Source organism: Pleurodeles waltl, chromosome 11 (assembly GCF_031143425.1).
Source record: "Pleurodeles waltl isolate 20211129_DDA chromosome 11, aPleWal1.hap1.20221129, whole genome shotgun sequence".
In the NCBI taxonomy this organism is placed as follows: Eukaryota; Metazoa; Chordata; class Amphibia; order Caudata; family Salamandridae; genus Pleurodeles; species Pleurodeles waltl.
The window spans coordinates 14,903,571-14,927,764 of record NC_090450.1 but is presented as its reverse complement, the minus strand read 5'-3'; the positions used below and the strand labels follow the sequence as shown (position 1 = coordinate 14,927,764).

The following is a 24,194-nucleotide window of genomic DNA, read 5'->3' as shown; positions in this document are numbered from 1 at the left end:
GATATTTTCCTGTAATACATGCTGTCTAAGCTATATAATGGACCATCTCCTGAGAAAACCTGGCCTGCTGCAAGAACTACCTTGAGCCTGTCCTTCAGGAAGGTTTCCCCTAGGTGTGCACATGTTCACTGTGCAGGTAACCTGTGCAGAGGCATCATACCCATGACACATACATCCAGTACAGGCGTGACATAAATGGAAAACTGCACACACCAACTCATGAGTGGTTACAGCAATCAGAACAAAGAGGCTTGTAATACAACAGACTAAGGGGCACTCCGGCCCCCACTTTATTAAACTTTATTTGTTTAGAAGGTTCAACAAAAATATCATTTTTACACAGAAGTCATGACATCACATTTATTAGTCATGTGAACATGAAAATAATACTGAAACGTTTAAAACTTTAATTTGATAACAATGCACTTAGAGCAGCATATATTTCCCCCTGATTGACAAGTCAGGCTTGCCAAGTCTCTTCATCGATTGCACTGTGAGGAAGCAAAAACAAATACTGATGAGTTGGCAACATCTGCGAATATTACATCTGTGGTGGGCACCGATAGTGGCTTGTAAACGCTGGCCTTTAAACTTCCATCTGAGGGTGATCCTTGAAGCAGACCTGCCAAACCTTGAAAAAATGTCCACCATGTGAGAGAGGAGGTGGGGCGTCGGAGTGGGTGGGGCCTGGAGAGTGAGTCTGGGCCTTTGAGGATATCAATGATGAGCAGCCCTGAGGGACCTTAGAGGGGGCAAGTCCTTGGAGGCAGTGGCAATGAAACTTGACCCACGGGGGGCCGCCACCCGATCACGGTGTGTTGTGCTGAGGGGCCCCCATGGAGCTCAGGGCCTCCCCACACCGCGGGGGCTGCGGTGGCTATTGTTACATGAGTGCTTGGATATGCCAAGAGGCTTTGTCAGGCTCTGCCTAGCCTACACAGGCATTGCTACCCTCTTCAAAAACACAAACAAAGGCGCCCATATCCCTGGCAGATTGAAAAAGCCAAACTAGATCTCAACTGTGCAGAAGGTTCACACACAAGCTAAAAATCTAGGCCCAGATTTACAAAGGTTTGGCGTCAGGCTTTTCTTACCTTTTTACCACAGACCCGAGGCAATCCCCTATTTGAGATTTACAAACCAACAAAATGTGAATTTAATTGGTTTGTAACAAAAAATAACATAGCAGCACAATGCATGGCCTTGTGCTCCTTTGTGTCACAGAATAGTCACTCCACCAAAGTCTAAATTATGTGCATAGTACCTACACCTCCCCTAAGCATTTGTGTACCTTTAAAGGCATATTACCCGCATTACTGGGGTCAGCTTCCTTGTTGAATTAAAAACTATCAACACTTCTCAGCAGGGCCCTGTACATTTGGTATACAACACTTCTCAGCATGGGTGTTTGTATACAACACTTCTCAGCAGGACACTGTACACTTGGCATACAACAATTCCTCGCAGGACTGTCTGAGTTTGGTATACAACACTTCTCAGCAGGATCCAGTATGTTTGTATATAACACTTCTCAGCAGGACTTTGTATGTTTGATATACAACACTTCTTAGCAGGACTCTGTATGTTTAATATACAACACTTCCCAGCAGGACTTTGTATGTTTGATATACAACACTTCTCAGCAGGACTTTGTATGTTTAATATGCAACACATCTCAGCAGGACTCTGGATGTTTGATATACAACACTTCTCAGCAGGACTCTGGATGTTTGATATACAACACTTCTCAGCAGGACTCTGTATGTTTGATATACAACACTTCTCAGCAGGATCCAGTTTGTTTGGGATAGAATACTTCTCAACAGGATCTGAGATGTTTGATATTCAACACTTCTCACCAGGACACCGTACACTTGGTACACAACAGTTCCTCTCAGGACTGTCTGAGTTTGGTATACAACACTTCTCAGCAGGACTTTGTATGTTTGATATACAACACTTCTCAGCAGGACTCTGTATGTTTGATATACAACACTTCCCAGCAGGACTCTGTATGTTTGATATACAACACTTCCCAGCAGGGCTCTGTATGTTTGATATACAACACTTCCCAGCAGGACTCTGTATGTTTGATATACAACACTTCTCAGCAGGACTCTGTATGTTTGCATACAACGCTTCTCAGCAGGACTCTGTATGTTTGATGTACAACACTTCTCAGCAGGATCCAGTTTGTTTGGGATACAATACTTCTCAGCAGGATCCAGTTTGTTTGATATTCAACACTTCTTAGCAGGACACCGTACACTTGGTATACAGCAATTCCTCTCAGGACTGTCTGTGTTTGGTATACAACGCTTCTCAGCAGGACTCTGTATGTTTGATGTACAACACTTCTCAGCAGGACTCTGTATGTTTGATATACAACACTTCTCAGCAGGACGCTGTGTTTGTATACAACACTTCTCAGCAGGACTCAGTATGCTTTGTATACAACACTTCTCAGCAGGACTCTGTGTTTGTATGCAACACTTCTCAGCAGGACTCAGTATGTTTGGTATACAACACTTCTCAGCAGGACTCAGTATGTTTGCATACAACACTTCTCAGCAGGACTCAGTATGTTTGGTATACAACACTTCTCAGCAGGACTCTGTGTTTGTATACAACACTTCTCAGCAGGACTCAGTATGTTTGCATACAACACTTCTCAGCAGGACTCAGTATGTTTGGTATTCAACACTTCTCAGCAGGACTCTGTGTTTGTATACAACACTTCTCAGCAGCACTCAGTATGCTTGGTATACAACACTTCTCAGCAGGACTCTGTATGTTTGATATACAACACTTCTCAGCAGGACTCTGTATGTTTGATATACAACACTTCTCAGCAGGACTCTGTATGTTTGATATACAACACTTCTCAGCAGGACTCAGTATGTTTGGTATACAACACTTCTCAGCAGGACTCTGTGTTTGTATACAACACTTCTTAGCAGGACTCTGTGTTTGGTATACAACACTTCTCAGCAGGACTCTGTGTTTGTATACAACACTTCTCAGCAGGACTCTGTGTTTGGTATACAACGCTTCTCAGCAGGACTCTGTGTTTGTATACAACACTTCTCAGTAGGACTCAGTATGTTTGGTATATAACACTTCTCAGCAGGACTCTGTGTTTGTATACAACACTTCTCAGCAGGACTCTGTGTTTGTATACAACGCTTCTCAGCAGGACTCTGTGTTTGTATACAACACTTCTCAGTAGGACTCAGTATGTTTGGTATACAACACTTCTCAGCAGGACTCTGTGTTTGTATACAACACTTCTCAGCAGGACTCTGTGTTTGTATACAACGCTTCTCAGCAGGACTCTGTGTTTGTATACAACACTTCTCAGTAGGACTCAGTATGTTTGGTATACAACGCTTCTCAGCAGGACTCTGTGTTTGTATACAACACTTCTCAGTAGGACTCTGTATGTTTGCATACAACACTTCTCAGCAGGACTCAGTATGTTTGATATACAACACTTCTCAGCAGGACTCTGTATGTTTGATATACAACACTTCTCAGCAGGACTCTGTATGTTTGATATACAACACTTCTCAGCAGGACTCAGTATGTTTGGTATACAACACTTCTCAGCAGGACTCTGTGTTTGTATACAACACTTCTTAGCAGGACTCTGTGTTTGGTATACAACACTTCTCAGCAGGACTCTGTGTTTGTATAGAACACTTCTCAGCAGGACTCTGTGTTTGGTATACAACGCTTCTCAGCAGGACTCTGTGTTTGTATACAACACTTCTCAGTAGGACTCAGTATGTTTGGTATACAACACTTCTCAGCAGGACTCTGTGTTTGTATACAACACTTCTCAGCAGGACTCTGTGTTTGTATACAACGCTTCTCAGCAGGACTCTGTGTTTGTATACAACACTTCTCAGTAGGACTCAGTATGTTTGGTATACAACGCTTCTCAGCAGGACTCTGTGTTTGTATACAACACTTCTCAGTAGGACTCTGTATGTTTGCATACAACACTTCTCAGCAGGACTCGGTATGTTTGGTATACAACACTTCTCAGCAGGACTCTGTATGTTTGATATACAACACTTCTCAGCAGGACTCAGTATGTTTGCATACAACACTTCTCAGCAGGACTCTGTGTTTGTATACAACGCTTCTCAGCAGGACTCTGTGTTTGTATACAACACTTCTCAGTAGGACTCAGTATGTTTGGTATACAACGCTTCTCAGCAGGACTCTGTGTTTGTATACAACACTTCCCAGCAGGACTCTGTATGTTTGCATACAACACTTCTCAGCAGGACTCGGTATGTTTGGTATACAACACTTCTCAGCAGGACTCGGTATGTTTGGTATACAACACTTTTCAGCAGGACTCTGTGTTTGCATACAACACTTCTCAGCAGGACTCAGTATGTTTGCATACAACACTTCTCAGCAGGACTCAGTATGTTTGGTATACAACACTTCTCAGCAGGACTCTGTGTTTGTATACAACACTTCTCAGCAGGACTCAGTATGTTTGGTGTACAACACTTCTCAGCAGGACTCTGTGTTTGTATACAACACTTCTCAGCAGGACTCAGTATGTTTGGTGTGCAACACTTCTCAGCAGGACTCTGTATGTTTGCATACAACGCTTCTCAGCAGGACTGAAGCCAGTTTGCTCATGGTTTGACCTACAAGTGCAAATTCCATTTTAAAATTCACAAAATGTGATTTGCACCCGTACTGTAATGTACTCGTGCATGATGTTACCCTAGTGAGGTGCAGTATTGCGCATGAGTAAACCTTTCCCAAGAGGCGAGGTACAGCGCACCAGAGACGGATGCCTAGGAACATTTGGGCCCCTACAAACTCCAGCGTGTGGGAGTGCTCAAACTTTGTCCCTACCAAGTTTCAATCCGGAAACGGTTCATTTACTCCTGCAAAGGGAGGGTAGGAGTAAGCGTGCATCGAGGCTACGAATGGGAAAGAAGCACCCCAAAAAAGAGTGGGTCTGTAGAGGAAGGGACCTATCCACAGTGAGAAAAATGTACCCTGTGGAGAAAAAAAGTACAACTGATTACAATAATGTGAAGGTAATACTCCTTCTTAATTGTGTGTTTGTACATTACGCACACCTGTGAACACGGAACAGCCTTTGCAGGTACCTAATCTGGAAATCACAAACATCTTCAGGAGTGTTCTGGACAGGGACCACTGTCTCTGGTCTCCAGGAGTTCCTGGGATACTTTTGTGACTTCTAAAGATTCATATGTCCTCAACCACCGAAGGAGTAAAGCTTTGGGGGCACATTTAGGATATTTTAGGAACTGGGTAGAGTGTTTCCATGTCAGTCCAAGCTGGATTCCTTCCAAGGCAATGGCCTAACGTAACGGGCTCTCCTAGGTAACTAAAGACCAGCGTGGAAAGACACCAAGACATCACTAAGGTCACGGGTGCCTGAAAACCCAACACACATTGGTAAAACCATACACCTAGGGGTAGAGTCATGGCGCAAACTCAACACACGTTGGTAAAACCATACACCTGGTGGTAGAGTCATGGTATAAACTCAACATACGTTGGTAAAACCATACACCTAGTGGTAGAGCCCTGGCATCAACTCAACACATGTTGGTAAAACCATACACCTAGTGGTAGAGTCCTGGCTCAAACTCAACACACGTTGTTAAAACCATACACATGGTGGTAGAGTCATGGCGCAAACTCAACACACGTTGGTAAAACCATACACCTAGTGGTAGAGTCATGGTGCCAACTCAACATTTTGGTAAAACCATACACCTAGTTGTAGAGTCATAGTGCAAACTCAACACATGTTGGTAAAACCATGTACCTAGTTGTAGAGTCATACTGCAAACTCAACACATGTTGGTAAAACCATATACCTAGTTGTAGAGTCATACTGCAAACTCAACACATATTGGTAAAACCATACAACTAGTGGTAGAGTCATGATGCAAACTCAACACATGTTGGTAAAACCATACAACTAGTGGTAGAGTTATGGCGCAAACTCAATACACTTTGGTACAATCATACACCTAGTGGTAGAGCCATGACACAAACTCAACACATGTTGGTAAAACCATACACCTGTGGTAGAGTCATGATGCAAACTTAACACATGTTGGCAAGGCCATACACCTGGTGTCAAAGTCATGGTGCAAACTTAACACATATTGATGAAACCATACAACTAGTGGTAGAGTTATCACAAAAACTGAATACATGTTGATATAACACCTGGGCCCAGATTTAAGAATGGCCTAGCACCACCCAGCGCCACGTTAGTGTCATTTTTGTTACGCTTATGCTGCGTTAGGTTGGCAACCTCCCGCCAAATTTAGAAAGTGGTGGAATGCATGCATTGTGTCACTTTGTAAACCTTTCCACCACATTATGCTTTCGCCAGGCATAATGTATGCAAGGGGGGGGAGGGACGATACTCCGTTAGGAGGCCCAGAAAAATGGCGCAGTGGAATCTACGAGATTCCACTGCGCCATGTTTTGCGTCATTTCGAATGCCTGTTCAGAGCAGGCGTTAAATTGAGGCATACCATTTAATGGGCCTCTATGTACTTTGCAGGATTAGCACCAACATTTTTGGCGCTAATCCTGCAAAGTACCACGCTAAATTATCACGCTATTGATCCTAATGTGCGCCATGGTGCACCATATCATTAGTATGGCGCACCCATGGTGGCACTGGGGGGGGGCGCAAGAAAAGTGGCGCTTTATGTAATGAAGCAACACTTTTCTGAAATACGGGCGCTAGTGGTGGAGTCATGGTGTAAACTCAGCACACGTTGGCAACGCCATTCCCCTGGTGGCAGAGTCATGGAAAGAGTTAGTCATGTAGGTGATCTGAGGTTAAAGTTTTAAAAGGAAGAAGGCATTTGAGAGGGCTCACAGCAGAAGTATAGAAAGAGTTAATATCCGCCAAGATCCATTAAATTCTTGTGAAATAAGCCCTTACATTTGCTATAAGTTTCATAAGCCCAGAAGCATGTTTGCTCTATCGAGATTACCTCACCCCCTTTTAATAAGGCACCCTTATTCATTTCGCCTCACGCAAAATAATTACAAAATCAGCCAGTCCCCCAGGTGGTGCGTTTTTCAATCATTTCACTAATCATGAGCAGGTTTCCCGGGGGAAATTGACGAGCCTTTGCCCCTGAGAGTGGTTTCTGTGCTGCTGACACCGCAGCATGGCGAGTGGTTTCTGTCTGAAGCTCGCCCGATAAGATGGCGCTCCAGCTCTGGCCACGTGGCCGGGTGCCATTTGTAGACGTCAATACTTCACTCCACTTTTTTCCTTAATCCAGGCCAAGTTCTTCAGAACATCAGCGTAGACTCCGTAACGATCCTGCTCTCCACAGCCGACCCCCCAGGAGACGATGCCGGCGAGAAACCAGCGCCTCTGCGAAGCGCTGAGCGTCACCATTGGGCCGCCGGAGTCACCTGAGCAGGCGTCCTTCCCACCTGGGCAGAGAAATAAAGAAAGGACTCAATTGTAGGTAGCATGGGACATTGTCTGCAGAACCTTTGCCCTTTTTTGGGGTTATGTGGCAATCACACAGCTTTTTTGCAGATGCAGTACGTTTGTGTGGGTGCTCACCTAACACTATGGGGGTCATTACGACCCTAGCGGCCGGCGGTAAGCTGGCGGTAACACCGGCAACAGGCTGGCGGTGTTCCGCCAGCTATTATGACCGTGGCGCAATAGCCACGGCCATACCGCCGGCCCCTCCAACATACCGTCAGGCTTCCGCCTGGCGGTCATAATCCCCAGGGCAGCGGTGCAAGCACCGCTGCCCTGGGGATTATGAGTTTCCGACCGCCAGCCTGTCCGTAGCGGTAAACACAGCCATGGAAAGGCTGTCAGTAAGGGGACTTGGGGTGCCACTTGGCATGGGCAGTGCAAGGGCCCCCAGGCATAGCCCCGTCGCGCATTTCACTACCCGAATTTCGGGCAGTGAAATGCGTGACGGGTGCTACTGCACCCGCTGCACATCAGCATTACCGCCGGCTCTATTACGAGCCGGCAGCAATGTTGATGTGACTTTCTCAGACTGCTACCCACATCTAATGGGAGAGGACCTGCACTTCTCAGCACTGCTACCATACATGTAAAGGGAGAGTACGGGAACTCCTCAGACTGCTACCATACATCTAATGGGAGAGAACTGGCACTTCTCAGCACTGCTACCATACATCTAAAGGGAGAGTACATGCACTTCTCAGACTGCTACCACACATCTAATGGGAGAGTACATGCACTTCTCAGCATGGATACCATACATCTAATGAGAGAGTACCGGCACTTCTCAGCATGGATACCATACATCTAATGGGAGAGTACCGACACCTCTCAGCACTGATACCATACATCTAATGGGAGAGTACCGGCACTTCTCAGCATGGATACCATACCTCTAATGGGAGAGTACCGACACCTCTCAGCACTGCTACCATACATCTAATGGGAGAGTACCGGCACTTCTCAGCACTGCTACCATACATCTAATGGGAGAGAACTGGCACTTCTCAGCACTGCTACCATACATCTAATGGGAGAGTACCGACACCTCTCAGCACTGCTACCATACATCTAATGGGAGAGTACCGGCACCTCTCAGCACTGATACCATACATCTAATGGGAGAGTACCGGCACTTCTCAGCACGGATACCATACATATAGTGGGAGAGTACCGGCACTTCTCAGCACTGATACCATACATATAATGGGAAAGTACCAGCACTTCTCAGCACGGATACCATACATCTAATGGGAGAGTACCAGCACTTCTCAGCACTGCTACCATACATCTAATGGGAGAGTACCGGCACTTCTCAGCACGGATACCATACATCGAATGGGAGAGTACCGGCACTTCTCAGCACGGATACCATACATCTAATGGGAGAGTACATGCACTTCTCAGGACGGATACCATACATATAATGGGAGAGTACCAGCACTTCTCAGGACGGATACCATACATCTAATGGGAGAGTACCGGCACTTCTCAGCACGGATACCATACATCTAATGGGATAGTACTGGCACTTCTCAGCACGGATACCATACATCTAATGGGAAAGTACCAGGACTTCTCAGCACGGATACCATACATCTAATGGGAGAGTACCGGCACTTCTCAGCACGGATACCATACATCTAATGGGAGAGTACCGGCACTTCTCAGCACGGATACCATACATATAATGGGAAAGTACCAGCACTTCTCAGGACGGATACCATACATCTAATGGGAGAGTCTTCTTTGGAGAAACAGGTAGTCTAAAGAGTAAGTACCTGCACTTTTACGTTTCAACTTAAAGAACTGCCCGAATCTACGTATAATCACCGAAGAGGCTCTATGAAAATACACACAGAAGCACGCCTCCCTCTATTTTCAGTTGTCTCTCTCCAAAAACTGGGACTAAATTTGCCTAAAAAAGGTGAAAATCCGGGACATCTGGTCACCCTACATGTGAACCCGGTAGTGAATCCCCGGCAGGACCTAAGGAGGGCCTGACCCACATGCAATCCTACACAGGGGCGTGGCCCGAGGGGATCCATTAAAGGGATGAGAGATGCTCGTGGCTCGGGCCCAACCAGTAACCAGCTGTGTATGGTGTGCGCTGGGCAACATATGTAGACCTTTTCCCGCCTGCATATTCTACACTGACGACGAGGAGGACACCATGGCCTCCCAGCCAGGAATGTCAAATCACCAAAAGGCCAGGGGTAGAGGAAGTGATATCACACGCCATATGACCTCTAAGTTCACTCACACACATGCTTTCACATACATACAAGACCACACGTACACACGCTCTCTCTCACATAAATGAGCTCTCGCCTGCCCAATACTCTGACTGTGAGTAGAACTGACTATTGCCGAAGCCTCTTGCTAGGACCCTGGTAGAACTCAGTGTCTCACTTACCAAACTTCCCCGGAAGGACCTCACTAAACCTGGCCTGGCATACACATTCCACACCTCCTTGACACAGGTCCAGGTTTCTCACCTGTATACAGTCTGATAATCTAATAACCCCTCAGAAGAAGGCTGCACATGAGAGCTGACAGGATCTCTCAACAACTGCTGGTAGCTACTCCTCTGACAAACCTTGTGATCTTCTAGTCACATCACCAAACCAAAGCAAAGCATCCCATGCCCCATCTAGAGTTTGCTGCCCCGCCTTCTGGGCACCCTCCATTGGAATTCACTTCTCATGGACCAACATCCTCACAAGCCCCCCCTCCCTCAAGACATCCTCCGGAAACCTCAAAGCACCCTGCGTTGGACTTGAGACCCAACAAATCTGATTACTGCTGACTATGAACATGAGCCCTTCACCCCTGCTAATCTTCCAATTATAGACCCCCCAAATGAAAACCTGTAAACCAGTGGTTCCCAACCTTTTGACTTCTGTGGACCTCCACTTTATCATTGATGGAACCCAGGGACCCCCACTGAATCATCATTGGAATCCGGGGACCCCTCACTGAGTCATTACTGGAAGCTTGGAACCTAATCTGTCTATATTTGTTCATATTATTTAATTTTCTAAGCAGTCGCGGACCACCTGAGAAGGCTTCGTGGACCCCAGGGGTCCCCCAACCACAGTTTGGGAACCACCGCTGTGAACAGTTATAGTATCATGTGTATTCTATGTGTGAAATGTATCTCAATATCACTGCTGCTCTCCTCCCACACACCTGCCACACACCCACATGTGTTCACAGCTGGTGATGTGGTGTCTTGTTGCTCTGGTCAGCATCACTGGTTGAAATACAAATCATGACTAAACAAAACACCTGGGGCAGGCCCATCCTGACCATGGAAGGTATGTCCTGAGGTGCACTGTACCATGAACTGTTGGCCAGGTGCTCCACACACGACACCCCGCCGCAGGCCCCTCCTCACCTTTCTTCTCGCCTGCACACAGCATCTCATCTGTGACCTTCATGTTCAGGGCGGCATAGGTCTGCATGCACACCTTCAGGTCTATCACAGGAACTTCAATCTGAAAGGGACACACAAGTCACAATTGAAAATACAATTTGACAGTTTTTTGTGTTGTTTTCTTTTTGTGAAGAATGTAGAAGCAGTTCAATAAACAATAAAACAATACCAGGTAAAGAAACATAGAATTTCTCGGTGGATAGGTAGGGCCATTTCTCTGCTTCCTCTCGACACAGTGACCTTCCACTGCCTTCAGATTTACACTGGTTTTCTCAATATGTTTCTTCCAGGGTTTATCCCAAGATTTTTTAGATGGTTTTGTGTTTTTGCTGGTTGTTTAATCCAGAGTTTTCTAATGTTTTTTCCCAAACTCTACCTAATCCTACTATTAACTATTTGCACCCACACCAAACCGAATGTATGTCGGAACAACGCGCGTGTGAACCACGCATGCCCGAACAATGCGGTCGGAACAACGACCGCGTTGTTACCACTAATGACTTTACCACGAATGCCTTAACAACGATTTTTCATTGTAAAGGCATTCCTGGTAAAGGCAGGCATGGAATGGCATTCATGGTTCCAGCATGCGACCCCCTGGCCTCCCACCCCCACCCCTCAAACTCCTGCGACCCCCCCACCCCGACCCTGAAACCTAAAATTACCCGAACCCCCCACCCCGCACCTAAAATTACCACGACCCCCACCTTGACCCTAAAACCACCCCAACCCCCCACCCAGCCCCTAAAATTACTGCAACTCCCCACCCTGCACTAAAACCACCCCAACCCCCCACCCCACCCCTAAAACCTAAACTACCCCAACCCCCCACCCACCCCTAAAACTACTGCAACCCCCACCCCGCCACTAAAACCATCCCAACCCCCCACCCTCCCCTGAAATTACCGCAACCCTCGCCCCAGAACCTAAAACTACCCCAACCCCACACCCCGCCCCTAAAACTACCGGAACCCCCACCCTGCCCCTAAAACCTAAAACCACCCCAACCCCCACCCCGCCCCAAAATAAATTAACGCGACCCCCACCCATAAAACCTAAAATCACCCAACCCCCCACTCCTGCCCCTAAAACCCAAACTATCCCACCTGCCTCTAAAACTACCGCAACCACACCATCCTGCCCCTAAAATTACCCCAACCCCCACTCCTAAAATTACCACGACCCCTGCCCCATAAAACCTAAAACCACCCAATCTCCACCCCACCCCTAAAACCTAAAATTACCCCAACCCCCCACCCCTAAAATTACATAAAAAAAATCTTATTACGGCTGTTTGTTCTAAGGACACACTTACAACAAAACAAAGTTTGTCTACTGCTGTTCTACCATGTGTACCAACTTTAGGATTCTAATCCATTCATTTTAGCCCCATCTTGCCTTTCCACCAGTAAGGCATGTCTAGAATTCTAGGCTTCACCCAATCACCCATCCCTGGAGTGTCTTCAGTCTTTCTTTATACTAGCAGAGATAAAGCAATAGTCCATACATGACCTTTAAATCTGGACATGATACTCCAGATGTGATCTTGAGACCAAGAAAAACCATTGTTGCAGTGTTTCTAGAGATGATTATAGTATTGCAGATGAGACTTCCAGAACTAGGCACAATACTCAAGATCTAATCTTCAGAATTGAGACGATGGTCAATATTTGAAGTCAGAATAGGACAAGGTACTCTTGAAGTAGCCCACAGATGACAATGGTCCTCCCAATGTGCTCCCCAGAAATGGGTGTAAGTCTCCAGCAGCAGCCGCGGCCCGTCCTTTAGGGCGGAGGGGCCACTCCCCCCCACCTTTTGCCCCTCATGAAGAGTGTCTGTCAGGCTGAGCAAAGGTCAGCCTGACAGACACTCTCCATGTTGAGATCAGGCAGCCAGGAGTGAGACATGCAGGATTTGCACAAACACCTGGCTGCCTGAGCTGAACTTTGCGGGGCTGAAGAAGTCACAGCTCCTGTGGGCGTGACCTCCTTGGCTCAGCAAAGGTGCCTCGAGGCCCTCCCCCGGGTGACGAGTGAAGCGCCACCCATTGACTTCGACCTGGGCGTTTCAGGTTTAAGCCCTAAAGCGCCCAGGGCGAGTGTCAATCAGTGACACCTCGTCACAGAGTGGGGTGTGGTCAGCAGTCTCACTGACCCCATCCCACTCTGTGACGAAGTTGGGACTGCTGCCTTCCCTCATTGGCTGACTTAGGTCAGACAATGTGGGAAGGCATCAGACCCAACCCACCTGGGACCTCTGAGGCTGAAGGTAAGTATGTGATCTTTTTAAATGAATGTTTGGTGCGTGCGTGCATTTTTGAATGTTGATGAGTGTTGTTAATGGATGTGCGTGCATGTGTGTGTGTGAAAGAATGAGTGTGAGTGTGCTTACCCCCCAACCCCCTCCCTCCCAAAACTGCCGGCCGCCACTGTCAAGAAGATGGCTTCAGAAATGGCCACCTCACTCCTTTTATGCTCTGCAGAGTTTAACCACTTTACTGCAAACGAGATTTCTAAATCTCGACACAGTACTCCTGATGTGGCCTTGGAATTGGATGTGTTGCCTTATGATGCCCCCAGTCTCCATCAAATGATCTGCATCTGAAAGTCCACCTCCAACTCAAAGTGAAAGAAAAAATCATTTTTGGCTCTGAGCTGTCATTCATTCACAGAAGCCAAAATACAAAAAAGGCCCTTATGATTTCTATGACTAATTCTCTCACAAGGGCTGTCATAAAACCTTTTCTCTTAAACAATCTATTTATATTCAAACTGCAAGTACATTAAAATATGTCTAATCATTGCAATACTTGGCAGAGCTGGGAGAGCCAGTGAAGGGCCTGATTTAGATGTTGGCGGACGGGTTACTCTGTAACTTGGTGACGGATATGCCGTCCGTTGAAATATAAATCCCATAGGATACATTGAGATTCATATTCAGCGGACGGGCTATCTGTCATCATTGTGATGTCATCCGCCAAAATGTAAATCAGACCCAAAAAGTGTTTTCTGGTCCCTAGAATAAGACTGTGAACTAGAAAGGCGATGCCTGGCAACTTTTTGTTTCTTATATGGCTTCCTCTATTGTTCAGTTTGTCACTGCATTATGTCCGCCATTTTTCTGGTTTTGTTCCTTTCCCGGTTCATGTATCCAGTATTCCTTTGTTATCTTACCACCAACTTCCAGTTTGGTCTTCGGTCTTCATGAACTTTGGGGTGAGGGGTTCCATTTCTGAAATTGGCCTGTTGACAAACTACTTACAATGTCCTTCAGGGTCTCAAGGTGTTTTCTGGGGCCTTCAGAGTGCGTTATTGCCATCTCATCTGACGTATCCCGTGAGTTTGTATTGCCTGCTGTTCCTTGTTCATATTTTCATGTTTGTTGTTCACGTGTTAATTGTCGTTGTTTAATATAGCCTTAGAGCCCGCCATAGCGACCTATAACGGCCATTAAATGGCCGCTCCAACATTAAAGGCCAAGCCGAAGTCAAGGGTTTTTAACAAGGGAGCAGGACTTCATTGGCTGGTATGGTCCAGCTACGGGGGCTATAAGACTATCAGAACATTCTTCCTCTAGAGAGCAGAATGTTTTAAGAAATAAAACAAAGGCGTCACAGAGCCCGAGAGGGTTGAAATCCCCTCAGGCTCTGTGATTAATTTGTTCACAGCAACAGCTGTGAATGAAAACATTGGAATGTTGGCGCTCCAGGCTTCTTCCGGCCATTAGAAGCTCAGAGTACTCCATTGTGTCCAATGGAGCTCCCGACATTCCAACGTGCTCATTTGTTGTTCCACCCTGCGCCGGACATCGGCCACTCCAAAGTCATCAGCTTGGAGGATGCTGAGGGACTCTACTGTTAGGTCTCCAAGCAGATGTGGCATGTTCTCTCTCTCGCCTTTCCTCACTCTTATAATCCGATCACTCTTTTTGACTGATCTGGAAGGATGCTGAAACTGCACAGCCTCTCAGGAAGTCCTTGCGCGGAGATGGGTGGATTGTCACCTGAGTGCCTTGCTTTCCATTGTGGAAATTGATGCATTCCTGACAATTCTCCAAAATTCTATATTACTCATTCTAACTCTCCATTGCATTATTTCAGAAACGCTAGCTGCTGCTATCGATTCCTGCATGACTGCGTTCACAGTTATTGCATTTTCATCAAATTTATAGAATCATAGGGGGTTATTACAACTTTGGAGGAGGTGTTAATCCGTCCCAAAAGTGACGGTAAAGTTACGGATATACCACCAGCCGTATTACGAGTCCATTATATCCTATGGAACTCGTAATGCAGCTGGTGGTATATCTGTCACTTTACCGTCACTTTTGGGACGGTTTAACACCTCCTCCAAAGTTGTAATAACCCCCTTAATGTCTTCCAGACACGCGTGATCAATGTTTCTTCTTGGCACTCATTTCGGCTGAAACATGTTATTTTATGTGTGCTTCATCAGCACCACAAATCTTCCAACAACTTATTCCTCTTAAGTCAATGGGCATATTCCTCCCTGACAACAATGGCTTCATATATTCAAAATTATTTTTATTTTTTATCCAGGATCACAAAGTTGTCATATTTCTGTGGCACGCCCAACTTCGAGTGTCAGATTTCATTTATAGTAAAAGTGGGGAGTTGCCCTCCTTTTGGGTTATTTTTGTGAATCTCTCCCCTTAACTTCAAGAGCCCCTTCAGCTTGGAGACCTTCACACTGTAATGTGCAGAAGGTGCTGACAGGTACTGGGACAAATTGCAACTCTCTTTAAAGGTGTTTCAGATCTGCAGATGAAAAGCATTGCCAGTTTACCCACTTTGCTAAATACTCGGGATTTACCAACTACTGCGGAAGAAATATTTGCATTGTTTGCAGTCGCTGAGTCGCCGAGGATGCAAAGTTTTGCAAAATGCGCATAAGTTCACAAATGTAAAATTTAGCAAGAAGGGAAAGAATTTGCCCACTGAGACATTTTTTGTTGTTGAAAATGTTTCCTATAAAATTTGGCAGAATTGTTTTTCCAAAATGACTTTAATCCTTAACGTTTGCAACCTCTATAAAGTTTGAGACCGTAAACATTGCAAAGACCCGAGATCTCCCTGTCACTGCAGTGGTCCTTCTATCCATTCAACTATAATATCAGCCTTTGTAGAGTATTCACAAGCAATTCCTCAAGGATGCCCCACATTTCTCATAACTATGCAATCTGACTCATTGTTGGCTTAAAAAGCTCTGAAGACATTTTTGCCCTGATTTATCCTTTTTGGTGCAAAACTGCACTAACACAGTTTTGCACCAAAAAGTTTAGCACCGACTTGCACCATTTCTGTGCACCAGCCGGGCACCATATTTATGCAATGGTGCAAGCCGGTGCAAAGGGTGGGCTAGAAGAAAAAAAAACATGACGTTAGCCGGATGGGGGTGGCGGTATGGGGGAGGGGGGATTGCACCAAAAAATGACGTTAGGCAGGTTAGACTAAAAATAAATGACAGCCTAGCGTCATTTTCTGATGCAAAACCACCCATACCACATGAGTCCTGTCTTAGAAAAGACAGGAGTCATGCCCACCAACCCAATGGCCAGCACAGGGGACCAGGGTCCCCTGGGCATGGCCATTGCACCCAGTGCCATGTTGGGGCGGGGGGGGGAGCATTTCAGGGCCCCCAATGTCACGTTGAAAAAAATACAAATACTTACCTGTACTTACCTACACTTACCTGGAATGAGGTCCCCCATTCTCCGCTATCCCTCTGGTGTGGGTGGGGGTGTCCCTGGGGCGTGAATCTGTGGGCTTATTCCATGGTGTTCCACCTATGGAAATAGACCCACAGGTCCCCTAACGCCTGCCCTGACCCAGGCGTTAAATAATTGTGCAAAGCAAACTTCGCACCAATATTTGACCCCTCCTCCCGCCGTGCGTGATTTTAGCACGGGGGGATGAATATGGCACTAATGCCATAGAGTCATTTTTTGCACGAGAACGCTGACTTCGCATCTCATTGACGCAAAGTAGGTTTCCACGTCCAAAAAAGGAATTTAACTCCATAACTTTGGCGCGAGACGGGTCTAGCGCAAAGTATAAATATGGAGATAGTTTTGCACTGAATTTGCGTTAAAAAAAAGATGCAAATTCGGCCCAAAACAAGAATAAATATGCCCCTGTGTGTCAGATCCCAAGTCAACCACTGGCCCCTCGTCTCCCACTCCACGATGAGCTCCCCTGGGGAGGGTCAGGGACTGGCCAGGGCTGTGTGTACGATTAATGAGGACAAAAATACTCTGGGACCAAAAATATCATGGACTACATATCGAGGACCAAAATACTGTGCTGATGAGTGCATGTAGGAGAGCACAGATTCCTTGTTCTTAACTCCACGCATACATACGTGAGGGCGTATGTTATCTCAAGGTACATGCATGTGAAGTTAAGAATTGTAAATCTGTGCTTACCTGTATGCACTCACCTGCACAATAGCTTGGTGCTCGGTAGTTAGGCCTCGACTTTTGGCCCCACAATATTTTGTAGCCAATATTCTGATGGAATACCACTAGCCAGGCCTTATGTCAAGAGCCAGGGAGGCTAAGCACACTTCCCCTTCCAACTTTATTTACAAGGCAATTTACACATCCCAAAGGCCAAGTGCTGCTCATGTGTTCTTTTACTGAGGGTCAGAGCTCCCATCCTTGAAGGTGGGAACCCACCCTAGGTACAGCAAGTTTAGGGTTGGCAAGCAATGAGCAGACTTTATGACCTGCCTTTTCTTATCCGACTCCCTGTTTTTTATAACAACAAGACCTGTTTCCGGCCATTGAAGGTATCCCTGCATATAATATTAGAATATTAAGGAACATGTTAAGGCGGGAAGTTTAAAAAAAAAATAAGAAACGTCAAACCACCTCCAGTAATGCATCTGGAATCTTCGACAGGAACTGTTTACCCCATCCACTAACAACCACATGGTCACCTGAAGGAATGCAAATAAGAGGGCAGGGATGTCATCAGTGAAACAGATACAGGTGGACAGACAGACAGACACACCACCTAATCAAATGAAGTAAAATTTACTAACCAGTGGACCAAGAAAGATAACAAAGCATGAAATATAAAAGGAATGAGAAACTAATTAAACATAAACACAAATCAAAAATTAAAAGGAAAAATTGATTCATAAAATTAAAGCAGGAAGGAGAGAAAAAAGAAAGGAAGAAGAAAGGAAAGTCAAAGGGGGTCAGGATGAGAGAATAAAGAAAAATAGAAGTAAAGAAAGAGAAAAAGATGGACAGAATGAGGACAGAGTGATAGCTAGCAGACAAAAAAAGAAATAAAAAGAGGAAGAATGAAGAAATAAGAAAAAGAAAAAAGAAAAGGAAACATAGAAAGCAAGGAGAAATTACAAAAGGAACAAGAAATGACGATGAAAGAAGAAAAGCAGAAACAGAGAGAGAATTAAGGAAAGAAAGAAAGAGCAAGAAAGAAAACCAGGAAGATGAGAAAAGAGATGAAATGAATGAATAAAAGGAAGAAAGGTTAGAAAGGGAAATATAAAGAAAGCGAAAAGAAAGAGAATGAAAGAAAATACAGTGACGAAATTAATTAGAAAGTACGAAGAAAGAACGAGAAAAGGAATTAGAGAAAGGAGGGTGGAAAGTAAGAAGGAGTGAATGACAGTAAGAAACCCAAAGATGACAAAATTGATCTTCATTTATTGGTGTGAAAAGTGCACCCTCCATAACTGTGGGACTTAGATTTAGGGGGATGGGATGTCTCTCACCGTTGTGACAGAGTAACTTATCTGCCAATATCCAAATCCGGCGTTTCTCTTTTCCAAAAAGGAAGAGATCGGTCTCATCAGCATTAAGCCTTAAGAAGTTATGGCCCACCCACCCATCGCTGGACAGAAATCATACAAGGAAGCAAGCTGAAGCAGAATCCAGAGCTTGGCTGAGGTGGACCACAATCTGTGCGTCATCCACACAGGAGTGTGTTCAGCATCCCAGCGAGTGGAGAACACACAGCAGGGATTGGACATAGTGCTTAAATAACATCAGTGACAAGGGGGAACCTTGGAGAATCCCGCAATTTATAGAGATACCTGATCACCTTAATGATGGAGAATGTCCTTGCAAGAAGGGACAAAACAAATTCCATCCCATACCCTACAAAAGGTCTCAAAAGCACATTGTGTTCTACCACACTAAAGGCAGAAGAGACATACAAAAGCAACAGGTCAACTGCTTCATCATGGTCTTGTGTAGCTCTAATGTCACCTGCCAAAGGGGCTAATGGCTACCTGGGCGAAGGCCCATCTGCCAATCATCCATCAGTGTGCCTTTTCGAAGACCCTGGACAGTTACATACAAGCTTTTCTAAGATTGTACCTAGAGCTGTTAGAAACGTTGTTGGGCAGTAATGTGTTTACATTTGGAGTTATCCAAACTGGATCATTTTCAGTGCCCCGGTGACCACTCCTTGCTTCTATGAGGCAGGGGCCATCCCAAAATGAAGGGATAGACCTTTGAACAGATCACTAATCCTTCCTGCTGATGAAGGAGCCTCTTCTTGGAGCACAGGAGGTGGACAGGGGACATGAGGAGATACCGACTTATTGGAGGATGTGAGTGAGGGCACATCTTCAGCTGTAAATGAGCTAAACCAGATCATTCCCACTGTGCCCTCATACAGAAACACTTTCTCTACTCTTGCATTTGGATTATTTGTATGTCTCTTGATGAATCGCTCGACTGTTCGCTTCAAAAAGACTGACAGATGACTATAAATCTCAGAAGAGACTGGCATACCACCATAGAGGCTTGTGCGAAGACACAAAGAAAGAACAACAAGGACAGAAGTGAAATAAACTGAGAAATAAATAAACTAATTTATTCAAGTAGAAGACAGGAAAGAACATAAAGAAATTAAGTAATCATAAGAAGAAAACAAAAGAACAATAAAAAAGAAAAGAAAAAAGATGTGATGCAAAAACAGAAAGACGGAAAAAGGAAGAAAGAAACGACGAAAAATACAGAAATAAGAAAGAGATAAGGAAGATTGAAAGGAAAGGACACGCTAAACATAGAAGAATAGAAAGAACGCGACATAAAAAGAGGGAAGCAGTAAAACAACGAATGAAAAATAAGGGAGCGGGTTTTGATCAGATTGTACGAATGAGAGAAATATGACCAAGCAAAGAATGAAAGAAAATAGAATATGGGTGTGAGAAGAAAAAAAGACGGAAGAGCAAAAGTGAATATAGAAAGAAGGAAGTAGAGAAAGAAGGAAGAGAAAGTAGACTAGTAGGATGAAAGAAAGAAAAAAAATCAGAAGTGAGAGTAAATAAAAGCGATGAAAGAGAGAAAATAAAGCAGCAAAGAAAGACCAGAGGTCGGAGAGAGATGAAAGAATGGATATAAAGAAATGAAGCACATGATAGTAAGGACAGACGGACTAGAAGCAGTGCTTAATTTGAGCTGGTGGTTTCCGGTGCGGGGCACCTGGACATATTTTTGAAGGAGGGCACTTATTTTTCTGCATCAGGCATTTACTGCGAGGAAAAGACACATATGAGAAATACGGAGGAAGAGAAAAACGAAAAAGCTTCACAAAGGGAGAAAGCAGTAGGCTGCAAGAGTGAGCTGAAGGGGCAGAGAGTGGCTGTAAATAGATTAAAGAGGCCCGAGATGGCTTCAGGATTACGCTGCCTCAGTATTCAGTGCTCATACATTTAATTGCAGCAGCCGCGAGTTTCAGAGGAGAGTTTGAACATCGGCATGTTTTTATTTACAAATTAAGCTATGACTGGAAGCATGAGCAGACACCCCTGCTCCCTCCCTCTCACCTGTGTGCAGCGGGGCGGTGGGCAGGCAGACCGGCATGACATAGTCATTCAGCCGAGGCCTCTCCCTTAGCTCCAGCAGCCCAAGGTCAAACTCAAAGGTCGAACTGTTGTAGGCCGGATGCAGCAGGACCGTCTTGGCCTGGAAGGCCTGCTCCGTGTCGTCTCTCCTCACGGTCCTGTGCTTCCCTGGAGGGGAGGGAGGGAGGGACCGTCACTCACAGGCGCTGCACTAGACAGAACGTAGAACAAGGCCTGACAAAGCCGATAGGCCTGGCTTTGCATTCCTGTATACACACTGACATAGAGGGATTCAATGGAGGAGACACGGCAGAAGGGGAGCATGTGGGCTTTGTTGAAACAGAGGCACAGTGTGTGGTGTTCAGTTGTATTCAGCATTATGTGTAATGCAACACGTGGGTATGGGCGCAGAGGTACCAACACATGGAGCAAAAACAAACACGCATGAGCTGAAAACATGTAAATATTATCATGTGTTTAGATGAAAGTATAACATTCCTTTGTCAAGCCTTTGGATTGAGCAAATGAAGGATAAACTCCCAATTAACACTTCTGGATTTCTTTCCTCCTCCACCCCTCCATTACTCCAGTCAATCTAACTAACAAACTCTCATATCCGCAACTCAAATTAACTCATAATAATACTAAAACTGTACTCCTTATTAAATTATACTAATCCATCACTAATTCTTTGGGTACCGGAGTAGCGTGCTACTCATCGAAAAGCGCTTCAACGCCTCGTCAGGGGTAGTAAGCGCTATATAAATACGATTACATATAAGGATTATTTTATGGTAGATACTGAAAAGGTGTTTGTACATCAGAGAAGTAGAAGAAAAGGTAGAAAAATGGCACTAACTGAAGCTGCTGTCATAGGTCCTGTAACTGTCGTTTGTGTTGGGGAAGCTTGCACGGCTACTGCACATGGAGCCCCTGTTCTGTGGGTGACACCAGTCCTGTAACTGTCCTGTAACTGTCCTTTGTGTTAGAGAGTCTTGCACTGCTGCTGCTCACAGTGTACAGTATGTGTATGTGACTGACCACACACTGCTGCCACCAGTCCTGGAACTGTCCTTTGTGTCAGAGAAGCTTGCACTGCTACTACACATGGTGCACCTGTTCTGTGTGTGACACCGGTCCTAGAACTGTCCTTTGTGTCAGAGAAGCTTGCACTGCGTCTGCACATGGTGCCTCTGTTCTGTGTATGACACCGGTCCTGTGACTGTTCTTTGTGTTAATGAAGATTGCACTGCTACTGCACATGGTGCCATGTTCTGTGTGTGACACCGGTCCTGTGACTGTTCTTTGTGTTAATGAAGCTTGCACTGCTACTACACATGGTGCACCTGTTCTGTGGGTGACACCAGTCCTGTAACTGTCCTGTAACTGTCCTTTGTGTTAGAGAGTCTTGCACTGCTGCTGCTCACAGTGTACAGTATGTGTATGTGACTGACCATACACTGCTGCCACCAGTCCTAGAACTGTCCTTTGTGTCAGAGAAGCTTGCACTGCGTCTGCACATGGTGCCTCTGTTCTGTGTATGACACCGGTCCTGCGACTGTTCTTTGTGTCAGTGAAGCTTGCACTGCTGCTACACATGGTGCCCTGTTCTGTGTGTGACACCGGTCCTGTGACTGTTCTTTGTGTTAATGAAGCTTGCACTGCTACTGCACATGGTGCACCTGTTCTGTGTGTGAAACGGGTCCTGAACTGTCCTTTGTGCTAGGGAAGCTTGCACCACTTCTGCATGTGGCGCACCTGTTCTGTGTATGACACCGGTCCTGTAACTGTCCTTTGTGCTAGGGAAGCTTGCACTGCATCTGCACATGGTGCCCCTGTTCTCTGTGTGTCACCGGTCTTTTTAACTACCCTTTGTGTTAGGGAAGCGTTCACTTCTGCACATGGCGCACCTGTTCTGTGTGTGGCACTGATCCTGTAACTGTCCGTTGTCTAAGGGAAGCTTGCACTGCATCTGCACATGCCCATGCGTATGTGACATCAGTTCTGTAACTGTCCTTTGTGCTAGGGAAGCTTGCACTGTGTCTGCACATAGTGCACCTGTTCTCTGTGTCACCGGTCTTTTTAACTACCCTTTGTGTTAGGGAAGCTTTCACTTCTGCACATGGTGCTCCTGTTCTGTGTGTGTCATCGGCCCTTTATTTTTCTTTGTGTTAGTGAAGCTGGCAGTGCTGCTGCACATGGTGCCCCTGTTCTGTGACACCGGTCCTGTAACGGTCCTTTGTGTAAGGAAGCTTGCACTGCTGCACATGGTGCCCCTGTTCTGTGACACAGGTCCTGTAACGGTCCCTTGTGTTAGTGAAGCTTGCACTGCTGCACATGGTGCCCCTGTTCTGTGACACAGGTCCTGTAACGGTCCCTTGTGTTAGTGAAGCTTGCAGTGCGTCTGCACATGGTGCCCCTGTTCTGTGACACTGGTCCTGTAACGGTCCCTTGTGTTAGTGAAGCTTGCATTGAGACTGCACATGGTGCCCCTGTTCTGTGACACCGGTCCTGTAACGGTCCTTTGTGTTATTGAAGCTTGCACTGCGTCTGCACATGGTGCCCCTGTTCTGTGACACTGGTCCTGTAACTGTCCTTTGTGTTAGTGAAGCTTGCACTGCGTCTGCACATGGTGCCCCTGTTCTGTGACACCGGTCCTGTAACGGTCCTTTGTGTTATTGAAGCTTGCACTGCTGCACATGGTGCCCCTGTTCTGTGACACGGGTCCTGTAACTGTCCTTTGTGTCAGAGAAGCTTGCACTGCGTCTGCACATGGTGCCCCTGTTCTGTGACACTGGTCCTGAACTGTCCTTTGTGTAAGGAAGCTTGCACTGCGACTGCACATGGTGCCCCTGTTCTGTGACACCGGTCCTGTAACTGTGCTTGGTGTTAGTGAAGCTTGCACTGCTGCACATGGTGCCCCTGTTCTGTGATACTGGTCCTGTAACGGTCCTTTGTGTTAGTGAAGCTTGCACTGCGTCTGCACATGGTGCCCCTGTTCTGTGACACGAGTCCTGTAACTGTCCTTCGTGTAAGGAAGCTTGCACCACGACTGCACATGGTGCCCCTGTTCTGTGACACCTGTCCTGTAACTGTCCTTTGTGTTATTGAAGCTTGCACTGCGTCTGCACATGGTGCCCCTGTTCTGTGACACCTGTCCTGTAACGGTCCTTTGTGTTATTGAAGCTTGCACTGGTACTGCATGACCCCAGTCCTGTAACTGTCCTTTGTGTTAGGGAAGCTTTCACGTCTGCACATGGTGCTCCTGTTCTGTGTGTGACACTGGCCCTTTATTTTTCTTTGTGTTAGTGAAGCTTGCACTGCGACTGCACATGGTGCCCCTGTTCTGTGACACTGGTCCTGA

At 45.9% G+C, this 24,194-nt stretch overlaps 1 protein-coding gene across 1 annotated transcript in view; it reads right to left on the bottom strand.

Annotated features, from left to right (window-relative positions):
* Positions 1 to 313: 313 nt before the first annotated feature.
* Positions 314 to 24,194, bottom strand: part of MASP1 (MBL associated serine protease 1) — a 250,759-nt gene continuing 226,878 nt past the window's right edge. Inside the window, exons 13-16 of the mRNA XM_069212804.1 lie at positions 20,813 to 20,998; positions 17,874 to 17,941; positions 10,944 to 11,043; positions 314 to 7,485 (exon numbers count right to left, since the gene is read on the bottom strand). Coding sequence (XP_069068905.1) covers positions 7,295 to 7,485; positions 10,944 to 11,043; positions 17,874 to 17,941; positions 20,813 to 20,998 — 545 coding nt within the window. The 3' untranslated portion in view covers positions 314 to 7,294. The remainder of the gene's footprint in view (positions 7,486 to 10,943; positions 11,044 to 17,873; positions 17,942 to 20,812; positions 20,999 to 24,194) is intronic.